Source organism: Artemia sp. Qi Xiang Cuo, chromosome 20 (assembly GCF_049724085.1).
Source record: "Artemia sp. Qi Xiang Cuo chromosome 20, ASM4972408v1, whole genome shotgun sequence".
Classification (NCBI taxonomy): Eukaryota; Metazoa; Arthropoda; class Branchiopoda; order Anostraca; family Artemiidae; genus Artemia; species Artemia sp. Qi Xiang Cuo.
The window spans coordinates 34244788-34257445 of NC_142813.1; the positions used below are offsets into that span (position 1 = coordinate 34244788).

At 39.7% G+C, this 12658-nt stretch overlaps 1 protein-coding gene across 1 annotated transcript in view; it reads left to right on the forward strand.

The window, feature by feature from the left end:
• tweek (transmembrane protein KIAA1109 homolog tweek) overlaps nucleotides 1-12658 on the forward strand; it is a 371152-nt gene that overhangs the window by 103459 nt on the left and 255035 nt on the right. The window contains exon 11 of the mRNA XM_089106227.1: nucleotides 202-526. Within this exon, the coding sequence (XP_088962353.1) occupies nucleotides 202-526 (325 nt within the window). The remainder of the gene's footprint in view (nucleotides 1-201; nucleotides 527-12658) is intronic.

Genomic DNA, 12658 nt, shown 5'->3' on the forward strand with positions numbered 1-12658 from the left:
ATATATATAGGAGAAACAAGACATTTATCTGATGATTTGGGCCGTGGGTCCATCAACACAAAAATGCCCGAGCATTTCCAAATTTTTAGGGGGAGAAGTTTTAAATTGGGTAGCCTCTCCTCATAGGTTTGAGCTTGTGATCTAGTTTAGTGTCTCATTTTTTTTTTTATTATTATTCTTCCTAATAACTGTGCATTATAGGTATCAACGGTATATTAAATTAAGCGAAGGATGGCTTCATTGCTGGTCTGTGCCAATAATTGCACTCAAATTTGACTTCAATTACCACCCAATGTCTCCTCCGGGCCCACCAGCCTTGTCCCTAATGTCAACCCCAGAGCGAGAATTTGTCCTTTTGACTCCTATACGAGCACCAGACAAAAACCAAGGAGGAAAGTTAGTGCGCCAGCAAAACAATGTTGAGCCGAGTCTTCTTGAGCCAGACTCGATTTATGTTGAGTTGGAAATTGGTCCGTCTATTATCAGGTTTACAGGAACGTTATTGTTGGCGCTTGTTCGCTTAAAAGTAAGATGTTTTTTTTTTCTTGTTAGAATTCTTCATTTCACCACTTTAAATCTTCTTTTCTTGTGGGAGATTGAAGAACAGATATTCTTTGTTATGTAGGTCATATTGATTTTTCGCAGTGTTGAATAAGCAATAAATAATAATAATATAGCAATATAAAGTATAAAATCGAATAGTTTTTATTGAAAAATTAGTTACTGCAAGCATCTCAATTCTCAAAATTTATAGCCCCGTCTAAAATAAAGAATTAATATTTAAATTGAAATACCAAGAATTTTTTTTTTTAATGGATCTTTTGGATCTCCTGGCGTGAGTATTTCAGAAGCCAATCTGACCAAATCCTCTCTTTCTTTTTAAATTCTTTAGATATCAGTTTCAAAGCACTTGAATCCTATGGTTTTCTATTTACAAGGTGATTCTCTTAAAATAAGGATTAAGTAAACACCAAGTTGACAATTTAAGTTGATTTTGTCATACCGAAGCACAGAAGCAAGCACTAAAATATTCAAGACATCATTTCACCAGATGATTGGTGCTTTCACATCAAAACTGAAAGTGATAATTATAGTAATAAGAGTTTATTTATGAACCGTTTTACAAACACTTTGGAAAAGAGGATAAAAAAAGAAACAGGATTTTTTTTTATGATTAAATAAATACATAGGTCATCACTCTGAATGAATAAACATAAATAATTTCTTAGACCACACTGCTTTTCCATTAAAAACAAAAAAAAATTTTTAAACACGAAAAACGGGTTTTAATTTTCTAACAAGCAGTGAACTACAAAACAATTAATTATGCACAAAAGCTCCGAATATTTCGCCCACATCTGGGAGCCTTTTCAACGGAAAAAAAAATAAATAAATAAAGCAAAAAAACAACTTAAATTACATTACAATAAAACATACTAAACACATAAAGAACAATAAAACAAATAAAAATATAAATAACAAAACTCACATATTAATTAAACACTTTCCATGCACTGAATGTCTTTCAACTGAAAGCCAGTTGAAAGACATTCAGTGCATGGAAGTGTTTAATTAATATGTGAGTTTTGTTCTTATTTATTTTATATTTTTCTTTCGTTTTTGCTCTTTGTTCTCTTTATGTGTTTAGTATGTTTTATTGTAATGTAATTTAAGTTGTTTTTTTTTTGCTTTATTTATTTTTTTTTTTTTTTCCGTTGAGAAAGGCTCCCGGATGTGGGGCCGAAATATTCGGAGCTTTTGTGCATAATTAATTGTTTTGTAGTTCACTGCTTGTTAGAAAATTAAAACCCGTTTTTCGTGTTTAAAAAATTTTTTTTGTTTTTAATGAATAAACATACGATTCATCTGGTGTTATGGCCATAGCTTTTCTGTGACTCTAGCTCATAAACTGGTGTATGCTTGCTTTGAATATATGTTACCATATCCATTCTTCTCAAATTTTACATGTTTGTTTTGTGGACTGGCTTCAATTGGCCTCTGAATAGTTCTTATTATTGTGCTAACAATTTTTGCTCTCAATTGTTTACTTTTAGAATGGTAACTTTTTTAATTAGTCAGTTATCAAATACGTTTGCTCCCTAGTGTTATGTCTATGAGACTTGAAAGCTATTCTTGAAGTACTCAGTGTGGGGTGTCTCCTCTTGTAGGTTTGTACTGCAAGACTTTTAACTTTGCACTAAGTATTTAGTGATATTAGGAAAACTTTTGAACTGTTTTATATAAAAACGGTGATAAGAGTAGGTTTGGTCATTACAGAGACATACTTTTGATTTCTGTACAAAGCAAATTACTTTGCATGGTGATAGTTAGACTAAGAGATGCTGCAGGTAAAGTTTTAACCATTATAGTGGAAGTGTTTAACCATTTAACCATAGTGTTGTATTGGAAGAGGAGAGGAAGGATCGACCAACCTTTCACTCTTTGGCTCCGATTTTGGCATCTGTTTTGACTTCACTTTAACGAGGTTGTAACTTTTTATTATATTTACCGTCAAACTAGTACATTGGAATGTGATGTCTACTCCAGACATCAGGGTTGTTTAATAATAGAATGCGAATTAACTTTTTACCCTAATCCCTAGCAAAAACAAGGGTCTATTTTTTAAAAAAAGGAAGGGGTTGCAGAGATACTAATCAAGAAACGATGTCTGTTTAAATGGCTTTAATCACATCGTTCAAGCATAAGGAGATCCAAACAGATCTCCGCATAAGGGGAAGCACACAGGCTATCGAGGAACAGCTTTGGGACTCTTTGGCCAAGAATTGATGAAGTGCCTGAAATACCAGACATCTTTATTCCTCGGTTTTGTAGATAATGAACAGCCATATGATTCAGGTAAAAAAAAAGCCTTAGTGAAGGTCCTATTCTTGTATGGTATTCCAAATAATGAATTTTAAAAGACTTTTAGAGATTAGGGGTGCAATAATAGGTTTGAAAATTAATTTTAAGAAGACTAAGTCGCTTAGACAATGATAAAATTAGGGTGAACCTATCTGGGTAGTTTTTTTTTTGTAAATGATGGATGCTGAAAGTTATAAAAAATAGAATAGCAAAGGTGAGGGTTTTTTTTTCTCCGCAGCTAAAATTTTTTTTTGAGGAATTAGAAGATGAGTCAGCAAACTAAGATTAATATATTTTAAGCCACGGTAGTGACAGTGATCAAGTACATCTTTGAAACCTGGGCGCTTAGAACGGCTGAGGAAGATTTGTTAAATATACCTCCAAATACATTGTCTAAGGATTAGTTATAGGGACTCATATATCGTGGTTGCAGCAGTAGCTGCAACCTAGTAAAAAGCGAATATACTTTCTAGGGCCATAATGAAAAAAAAGGTTAAGAAGGCTAGGCCATGCTTTATGGACAAAGGATGACAGATTACGAAAGATTTTGCTCTTTCCCCGTCCACGGCGAACGAAAAGCATGTCGTTCCTGAATGGGTCGGAAAGTGATCATAGGCAGCGCGAAGGAAAGAACGATGTGGCAACAATGTGTTTTTTTTCTTCGACAGGCACTTCATATCGAAGGAGTTGTCGTAAAAACTTCAAAGAAGGCTTATTCGGTTGGAAATTGGAGTGGCCTTTGCCATTTTTAATAGTCGAAAGTGATTGAAGGGCAACTAGCCCCCCCCCACGCCCACCATTACCCCAAACATATCCAATCAAAATTTTGAGATAGTATTTTTGTTCAGCGTAGTTGATTTTCAAATAGAAAATATATTTTTGAGGAGGACACTCCCCCACAACCCTCGGGGCAAGGGTTTTAAGCTATGCTCTGAGGGCATATAAGAATAATGTTGGCACTATGTACCATATATTATTTTTTTACTTTTGAGCAGGGCACTTCATATTTAAGGGGTCGTCGTAGAGACTTCAAAAGGGGCTCATTCGATTCGAAATCGAGAGTTCTAGGGCGCTTTTTAATAGTCGAAAGTGTTTGGAGGGCAACTAGCCCCCACCCCCCATGCCCATCATTCCCCAAAACACATCCAATCAAAATTTTGAGGTAGCTATTTTGTTCAGCGGAAATGATTTCCAGATAGAAAATATGTTTTTGACGAGGACACTCCCCCAAAACCCTCAGGGCAAGGGTTTTAAGTTATGCCCTGGGGCCATATAAGGTTTTTATAGAAGGTGTTGTCGTATAAACTTCAAAACAGGCTCATTCGATTGAAAATTCGATGGGCTAGTACCTTTTTTAATAGTCGAAAGTGATTGGAGGGCAACTAGCCCCCCCCCCCGCCACACCCATCATTCCCCCAAACACATCCAATCAAAATTTTGAGATAGCCATTTTGTTCAGTGTAGTTGATTTCCAGATAGAAAATATGTTTTTGAGAAGGACACTCCCCACAACCGTCAGGGCAAGGGTTTTAAGTAGTGCCCTGGGAGCATATAAGGTTTTTATATAAGGCGTTGTCATAGAAACTTCAAAAAAGGCTCATTCGATAGGAAATTCAAAGGGCTAGTGCACTTTTTAATAGTCGAAAGTGATTGGAGGGCAACTAGCCCCCCCACGCCCATCATTTTCCAAAACACATCCAATCGAAATTTGGAGATAGCTATTTTGTTCAGCGTAGTTGATTTCCAGATAGAAAATATGTTTTTGAGGAGGACACTCCCCCACAACCCGCGGGGCAAGGGTTTATATGCCCTAAGGGCATATAAGAGCGATGTTTGCACAATGTACTATTTATTATTTATCATAGGCAGAGCGCTAGCGCTGCCTAAGTAAAGAACGATGTGGTCACAATTTTTTTTTTTTTTTTCGACAGGCACTTCGTATCGAAGGAGTTTTCGTATAAACTTCGAAAAGGGCTCATTTTATTGGAAATTGGGGTGGCTAGTGCCCTTTTTAATAGTCGAAAGTGATTGGAGGGCAACTAGCTCCCCCCCCCCCTACGCCCATCATTCCCCCAAACACATCCAATCAAAATTTTGAGATAGCCATTTTGTTCAGCGTAGTTGATTTCCAGATGAGAAAATATGTTTTTGAGGAGGACACTCCCCCATAACCCTCGGGGCAAGGGTTTTAAGTTATGCCCTGAGGGCATATAAGAATGATGTTGGCACATTGTACTATGAATTATTTTTTCCTTTAGAGCAGGGAACTTCATATGGAAGGGGTCGTCGTAAAAACTTCAAAAGGGACTCATTCGATTGAAAATTGAGAGTTCTAGTGCCCCTTTTAATAGTCGAAATTGATTGGAGGGCAACTACCCCCCCCCCCCCCCGCCCACGCCCATCATTCCCCCAAACACATCCAATCAAAATTCTGAGATAGCCATTTTGTTCAGCGTAGTTGATTTCCAAATAGAAAATATATTCTTGAGGAGGACACTGCCCCACAACCCTCGGGGCAAGGGTTTTAACTTATGTCCTGGGGGCATATAAGGTTTTTATAGAAGGCGTTGTCGTAGAAACTTCAAAAAGGGCTCATTCGATTAGAAATTGAAATGGCTAGTGCCCTTTTTAATATTCGAAAGTAATTGGAAGGCAACTAACACCCCTTCCACGTCCACCATTTCCACAAACACATCCATTAAAATTTTTGAGATAGCCATTTTGTTCCACGCAGTTAAAGTTCAGGAAATTATACCTTTGAGCAAGACACTCCCCCCACAGTTTTCAGGGCAAGGGTTATAAGTTATGCCCTGGGGATATAGCCAATTTGTTCCACGCAGTTAAAGTTCAGGAAATTATACCTTTGAGCAAGACACTCCCTCACAGTCTTCAGGGCAAGGGTTATAAATTATGCCCTCAGGGGATAAAAGTTTTTATTGAAATCTGTGTCGTAGAAACTTGAAAAAGGGCTCATTCGATTTGAAATTCAAAGGTCTAATGCTCTTTTTAATTGTCGAAAGTGATTTGAGGGCAACTACCCCCCTCTCTCGCCCACCGTTTCCCTAAACACATCCAATCAAAATTTTTAGGTAGCCATTTTGTTCAGTATTGTGGATTTCCAGATAGAAATTATGTTTTTGAGGAGGACACTCCCCCACAATTCTCAGAGCAAGGATTGTAAGTTATGCCCTGGGGGCACATAAGACTTTTATAGAATGCGTCGTCTTAGAAACTTCAAAAAGGGCTCATTCGATTGGAAATTGAAATGGCTAGTGCCCTTTTTAATAGTCGAAAGTGATTGGAAGGCAACTAACACCCCTTCCACGCCCACCATTTCCCCCAAACATATCGAATCCAAATTTTTAGATAGCCATCTTGTTCCACGCAGTTTAAAGTTCAGGAAATTATACCTTTGAGCAGGACACTCCACCCACAGTCTTCAGGGCAAGGGTTATACGTTATGTCCTGGGGGCATATAAGGTTTTAATTACAATCTTTGTCGTAGAAGCTTGAAAAAGGGCTCATTCGATTGAAAATTCAAAGGGCTAGTACCGTTTTTAATAGTCAAAAGTGATTGTAGGGCAACTAGCCCCCCCCCCCACGCCCCTCAGTCCTCAAAACACATCCAATCAAAATTTTTAGATGGCTATTTTGTTCAGCGTAGTTGATTTCCGAATAGAAAATATCTTTTTGAGGAGGACACTCCCCCACAACCCTCGGGGCAAGGGTTGTAAGTTATGCCCTGGTGGCATATAAGGTTTTTATAGAAAGCGTTGTCGTAGAAACTTCCAAAAAGGCAAAATCGATTGGAAATTCAAAGGGCTAGTGCCCTTTTTAATAATCAAAAGGGATTGGAGGGCAACTAGCGGGGCCCGCCACGCCCCTCATTCCCCCGAATACATCCAATCAAAATTTTGAGATAGTCATTTTGTTCAGCGTAGTTGATTTCCAGATATAAAATATGTTTCTGAGGAGGACACTCCCCCACAACCCTCGGGGCAGGGGTTGTAAGTTATGCCCTGGAGCCAGATAAGTTTTTATAGAAGGCTTTGTCGTAGAAACTTCGAAACAGGCTCATTTGATTGGAAATTCGAAGGGCTAGTACCCTTTTTAATAGTCGAAAGTGATTGGAGGGCAACTAGCACCCTCCCTCCCCCACGCCCATCATTCCTCCAAACACATCCAATCAAAATTTTGAGATAGCCATTGTTCAGCGTAGTTGATTTCCTGATAGAAAATATGTTTTTGAGGAGGACAGTCCCCCACAACCCTCGGGGCAAGGGTTTTAAGTTATGGCCTGGGGGCATATAAGGTTTTTATAGAAAACGTTGTCGTAAAAACTTCGAAAAGGGCTCATTCGATTGGAAATTAGAGTAGCTAGTGCCCTTTTTAATAGTCGAAAGTGATTGGAGGGCAACTAGCCCCCCTCCCTCCCCCCGCCCATCATTCCCCCAAACACATCCAATCAAAATTTTGAGATAGCCATTTTGTTCAGCGTAGTTGATTTACAGATAGAAAATTTCTTTTTGAGGAGGACACTCCCCCACAACCCTCGGGGCAAGAGTTATAAGTTATGCCCTGGCGGGATAAAAGTTTTTATTGAAATCTGTGTCGTAGAAACTTGACAAAGGGCTCATTCGATTTGAAATTCAAAGGTCTAGTGCCCTTTTTAATGGTCGAAAGTGATTTGAGAACAAATAGCCCCCCTATGTCACCCACCTTTTCCCCAACCACATGAACTCAAAATTTCTAAATAACCATTTTGTTCAATGTTGTGGATTTCCAGATAGAAATTATTTTTTTGAGGAGGAAACTCCCCCACAGTTCTCAGAGCAAGGATTGTAAGTTATGCCCTGGGGGCACATAAGACTTTTATAGAACGCGTTGTCTTAGAAACTTCAAAAAGGGATCATTCGATTGGAAATTGAAATGGCTAGTGCCCTTTTTAATCGTCGAAAGTTATTGGAAGACAACTAACACCGCTTCCACAGCCACCATTTCCCCAAACATATCGAATCCAAATTTTTAGATAGCCATCTTGTTCCACGCAGTTTAAAGTTCAGGATATTATACATTTGAGCAGGACACACCACCCACAGTCTTCAGGGCAAGGGTTATACGTTATGCCCTGAGGGCATATAAGGTTTTAATTGAAATCTTTGTCGTAGAAGCTTGAAAAAGGGCTCATTCGATTGGAAATTTGAGTAGCTAGTGCCCTTTTTAATAGTCGAAAGGGATTGGACGTCAACTAGCCCCACCCGCCACGCCCATCATTCCCCCAAACACATCCAATCAAAATTTTGAGATAGCCATTTTATTCAGCGTAGTTGACTTCCACATAGAAAATATCTTTTTGAGGAGAACACTCCCCCACAACCCTCAGGGCAAAGGTTGTAAGTTATGCCCTGGGGGCATATAAGGTTTTTATAGAAAGCGTTGTCGTAGAAACTTCAAAAAAGGCTAATTCGAATGGAATTTCAAAGAGTTCTCTTTGTAATAATCGAAAGTGATTGGAGGGCAACTAGCGCCCCCCGCCACGCCCCTCATTCCCCCGAATACATCCAATCAAAATTTTGAGATAGTCATTTTGTTCAGCGTAGTTGATTTCCAGATATAAAATATGTTTCTGAGGAGGACACTCCCCCACAACCCTCGGGGCAGGGGTTGTAAGTTATGCCCTGGAGCCATATAAGTTTTTATAGAAGGCTTGTCGTAGAGACTTAGAAACAGGCTCATTCGATTAGAAATTCGAAGGGCTAGTACCCTTTTTAATAGTCGAAAGTGATTGGAGGGCAACTAGCCTCCCTCCCCCCACGCCCATCATTCCCCCAAACACATCCAATCAAAATTTTGAGATAGCTATTGTTCAGCGTAGTTGATTTCCTGATAGAAAATATGTTTTTGAGGAGGACACTCCCCCACAACCCTCGGGGCAAGGGTTTTAAGTTACGGCCTGGGGGCATATAAGGTTTTTATAGAAAATGTTGTCTTAGAAACTTCGAAAAGGGCTCATTCGATTGGAAATTGGAGTAGCTAGTGCCCTTTTTAATACTCGAAAGTGATTGGAGGGCAACTAGCCCCCCCCCCCCGCCCAACATTCCCCCACCCACATCCAATCAAAATTTTGAGATAGCCATTTTGTTCAGCGTAGTTGATTTCCAGATGAAAAATGTCTTTTTGAGGAGGACACTCCCCCACAACCCTCGGGGCAAGGGTTTTAAATTATGCCCTGGGGGCATAAAAGTTTTTTTATAGGTTTTGTCGTAGAAATTTCAAAAAAGGCTCATTAGATTGGAAATTTAAAGGGCTAGTGCCCTTTTTGATAGTCGAAAGTGATTGGAGGGCAACTAGCCCCCCACGCTCATCATTCCCCCAAACACATCCAATCAAGATTTTGAGATACTCATTTTGTTCAGCATAGTTGATTTCCAGATAGGAAATATGTTTTTGAGGAGGAAACTCCCCCACAACCCTCAGGGCAAGGGTTGTAAGTTATGCCCTTGGGGCATATAAGGTTTTTATAGAAGTCGTTGTCGTAGAAACTTCAAAAAAGGCTCATTCAATTGGATATTCAAAGAGCTAGTGTCATTTTTAATACTCGAAAGTGATTGGAGGGCAACTAACCCCCCTCTCACGCCCACCTTTTCCCCAAACACATCCAATCAACATTATTCAACATAGTTTTAAGTTCTGTAAATTAGGTCTTTGAGGATGACAACCCCCTCACAGCCCTCAGGACAAGGGTTGTAAGTTATGCCCTGGGGGCATATAAAGTTCTTATAGAACGCGGTGTCGTAGAAACTTCAAAAAGGGCTCATTCGATTAGAGATTGAAATGGCTAGTGCCCTTTTTAATATTCGAAAGTAATTGGAAGGCAACTAACACCCATTCCACGCCCACCATTTCCCCAAACACATCCATTCTAAATTTTGAGATAGCCATTTTGTTCCACGCAGTTAATGTTCAGGAAATTATACCTTTGAGCAAGACACTCCCCCCACAGTCTTCAGGGCAAGAGTTATAAGTTATGCCCTGGGGGGATATAAGTTTTTATTGAAATCTGTGTCGTAGAAAGTTAACAAAGTGCTCATTCGATTTGAAATTCGAAGGGCTAGTGCCCTTTTTAATGGTCGAAAGTGATTTGAGGGCAAATAGCCCCCCTCTCACGCGCACCTCTTCCCTAAACACATCCAATCAGAATTTTTAGATAGCCATTTTGTTCAGTGTTGTGGATTTTCAGATAGAAATTATGTTTTTGAGGAGGACACTCCCCTAAAGCTCTCAGGGCAAGGATTGTAAGTTATGCCCTGGGGGCATATCAGACTTATATAGCACGTGTTGTAGTAGAAACTTCAAAAGGGCTCATTCGATTGGAAATTGAAATAGCTAGTACCCTTTTTAATAGTCAAAAGTAATTGGAAAGCAACTAACACCTTTTCCACGCCCACCATTTCCCCAAACATATCGAATCAAAATTTTCATATATCCATTTTGTTCCACGCTGTTTAAAGTTCAGGAAGTTATACCTTTGAGCAGGACACTCCAGTCACAATCTTCAGGGCAAGGGTTATACGTTATGCCCTGGGGGCATATTAGGTTTTAATTGAAATCATTGTCGTAGAAGCTTGAAAAAGGGTTCATTCGATTGGAAATTCAAAGGGCTAGTGCCCTTTTTAATAGGCGAAAGTGATTTGAGGGCAACTAACCCCCCTCTTACGCCACCTTTTCCCCAAACACATCCAATTAAAATTTTTAGATAGCCATTTTATTTAACGCAGTTGAAAGTTTTGAAAATTGGGTTTTTAAGGATGACAACCCATCCCCCCACAACCCCCAGGGCAAGGGTTGTAAGTTATGCCCTTGGAGCATGTAAGGCCAGAACAAAATTTGCACTTTATTGAAAAAATATAAATGTTTTTACTTTTATAACTTCAATAAATTAAATAATATTAACATTTTGATTACTAAATATCAGTATGTGTATATTCAACTGACAATGCACATTCATTTGTATTTTTTCAGTAAAGTGCAAATTTTGTTCTGGCCTTGGGAAGGCATTTGGGTTTCGCGCCGAACTTATGTTAATTTCTGCTCGTTTTGAGTTTAACTCGGCTATTTATTGTAATTTCTGTTCGTTTTGGGTTTCATTTATTTATCGATGCTGATTTTTGGTAGTTTCACGCTTGTTAGATTATTTGATTTTACTTTTGCTCTTTTTTTGTTTAATGGAGTTCTTTACTTTTCTTTAAAAAACTTATTTTGTAGAAAAAGTTTTTTTAATTAATTTCTCTTCGTTTTATATTGACGTAGTCTTTTCAGGGAAAAAAGAAAATGATACTTTAAATCTTTTGTTTTTTAAGACTTTATAGTTTGGCCTGCTATTTGGATGCTGGAGAAATATTTTCAGCAATTTTTAACAACATACACCCTTTTAAAAATCTGGACACAAATAATACTGTTTTAATTTAGTTTTATACCTCCTGTAGTTGACCTGAAATGGAAAACTTGATACCATTCGCAAAAAAATCTCTTTACTTTCTTTGATAGCTTGGATACACTTACGCTATTTTATTTGGTTAAATTTTAAGAGCAGAAGTAGCCCCGAAAGTTTGAACATAATACCCTCAGTCGTTCTTGGGATATTGCTGAGATGCCTTAAGTAGAGATGGGGGTACCAGCCCGGACAGTACACCATATATGGGCATAGAGTCATTAGGGAGAACACGTGGTTAATGTGGGACAATGACCTAAATTTCCAAGGTGTCAACAACAACAACATCGACCTTGACATTCGCTGAGAGCGTGAACTTACAACAACAACAACATCGACCTTGGAACACCTGTGCTGTCGACCTCAATTCACCTATCGTGAATCAATAATTCCCCTTAGAAACAACAAATTAATTCCCCTTTCTTGACAGATCAATCAACCAATGACATCATCTGTCAGACTTTAAAAATTTTCGCATAGAAACGATTCTCCAGGAATAGATCCAAGTCATTAATGTCTTTGCCTCGGAAACAACTCTTTTGGTCGAACTCCAAAGGATATTAATAGCCAAAGGCCATGGAAACAATTCTCCAAGAAACATCTTAGCGATGAATTGTTTTAGCGCGGGAATCAGGTTTCTTATTAATTTGAAATGCATGAGCGCAGAGATGCCAAAAACAAAAGGAACACGCTGAATTACGTTTAGGGATTATTTGGGCGAAACTGTTTTAGACAGGTTATGGAACTATTTCGGCGAAATAGTTAGAGACATTTTAAAAGAAGATTTTTGAAGAGATTTTAGAAGAGAATTTAATGGTGAAACTCTGTGGTCGTTATAATACACAAGTTCTATTTGAACAGTGTTGTGAGGTCCTCTATCCCAACCCCAAAGGGTTCCGATCCTCCTACCCCAACCCCGAAGGAAGCCCCCGGTCCTCAAAGGCCCCCCAAGCTCCCAAAGGGCCACCGGCGCCCCCAAACGCCCTCCTCAGACCCTCAAAGGCCCTCCTCTGGTCCTCAAAGGGCCCCCGGATCCCCAAAAGGCACCCCGGACCCCAGGGGCCCTCCCCCCGGTCCTCAAAAGTCCCCCGGGCCCGAGAAGCGCCACGGGCCAGGAGTGCGCCGCATGGGGATGCGCCGCAGGGGGATGCGCCGCGGGTCGGAGGAAGCGCCACAGGGATGCGCCGCAGGGATGCGCCACAGGGATGCGTCGCAGGATGCGCCGCAGGAATGCACCGCAGGATGCGCCGCAGGATGCGCCGCGATGCGCCGCAGGATGCGCCGCAGGAATGCGCCGCAGGATGC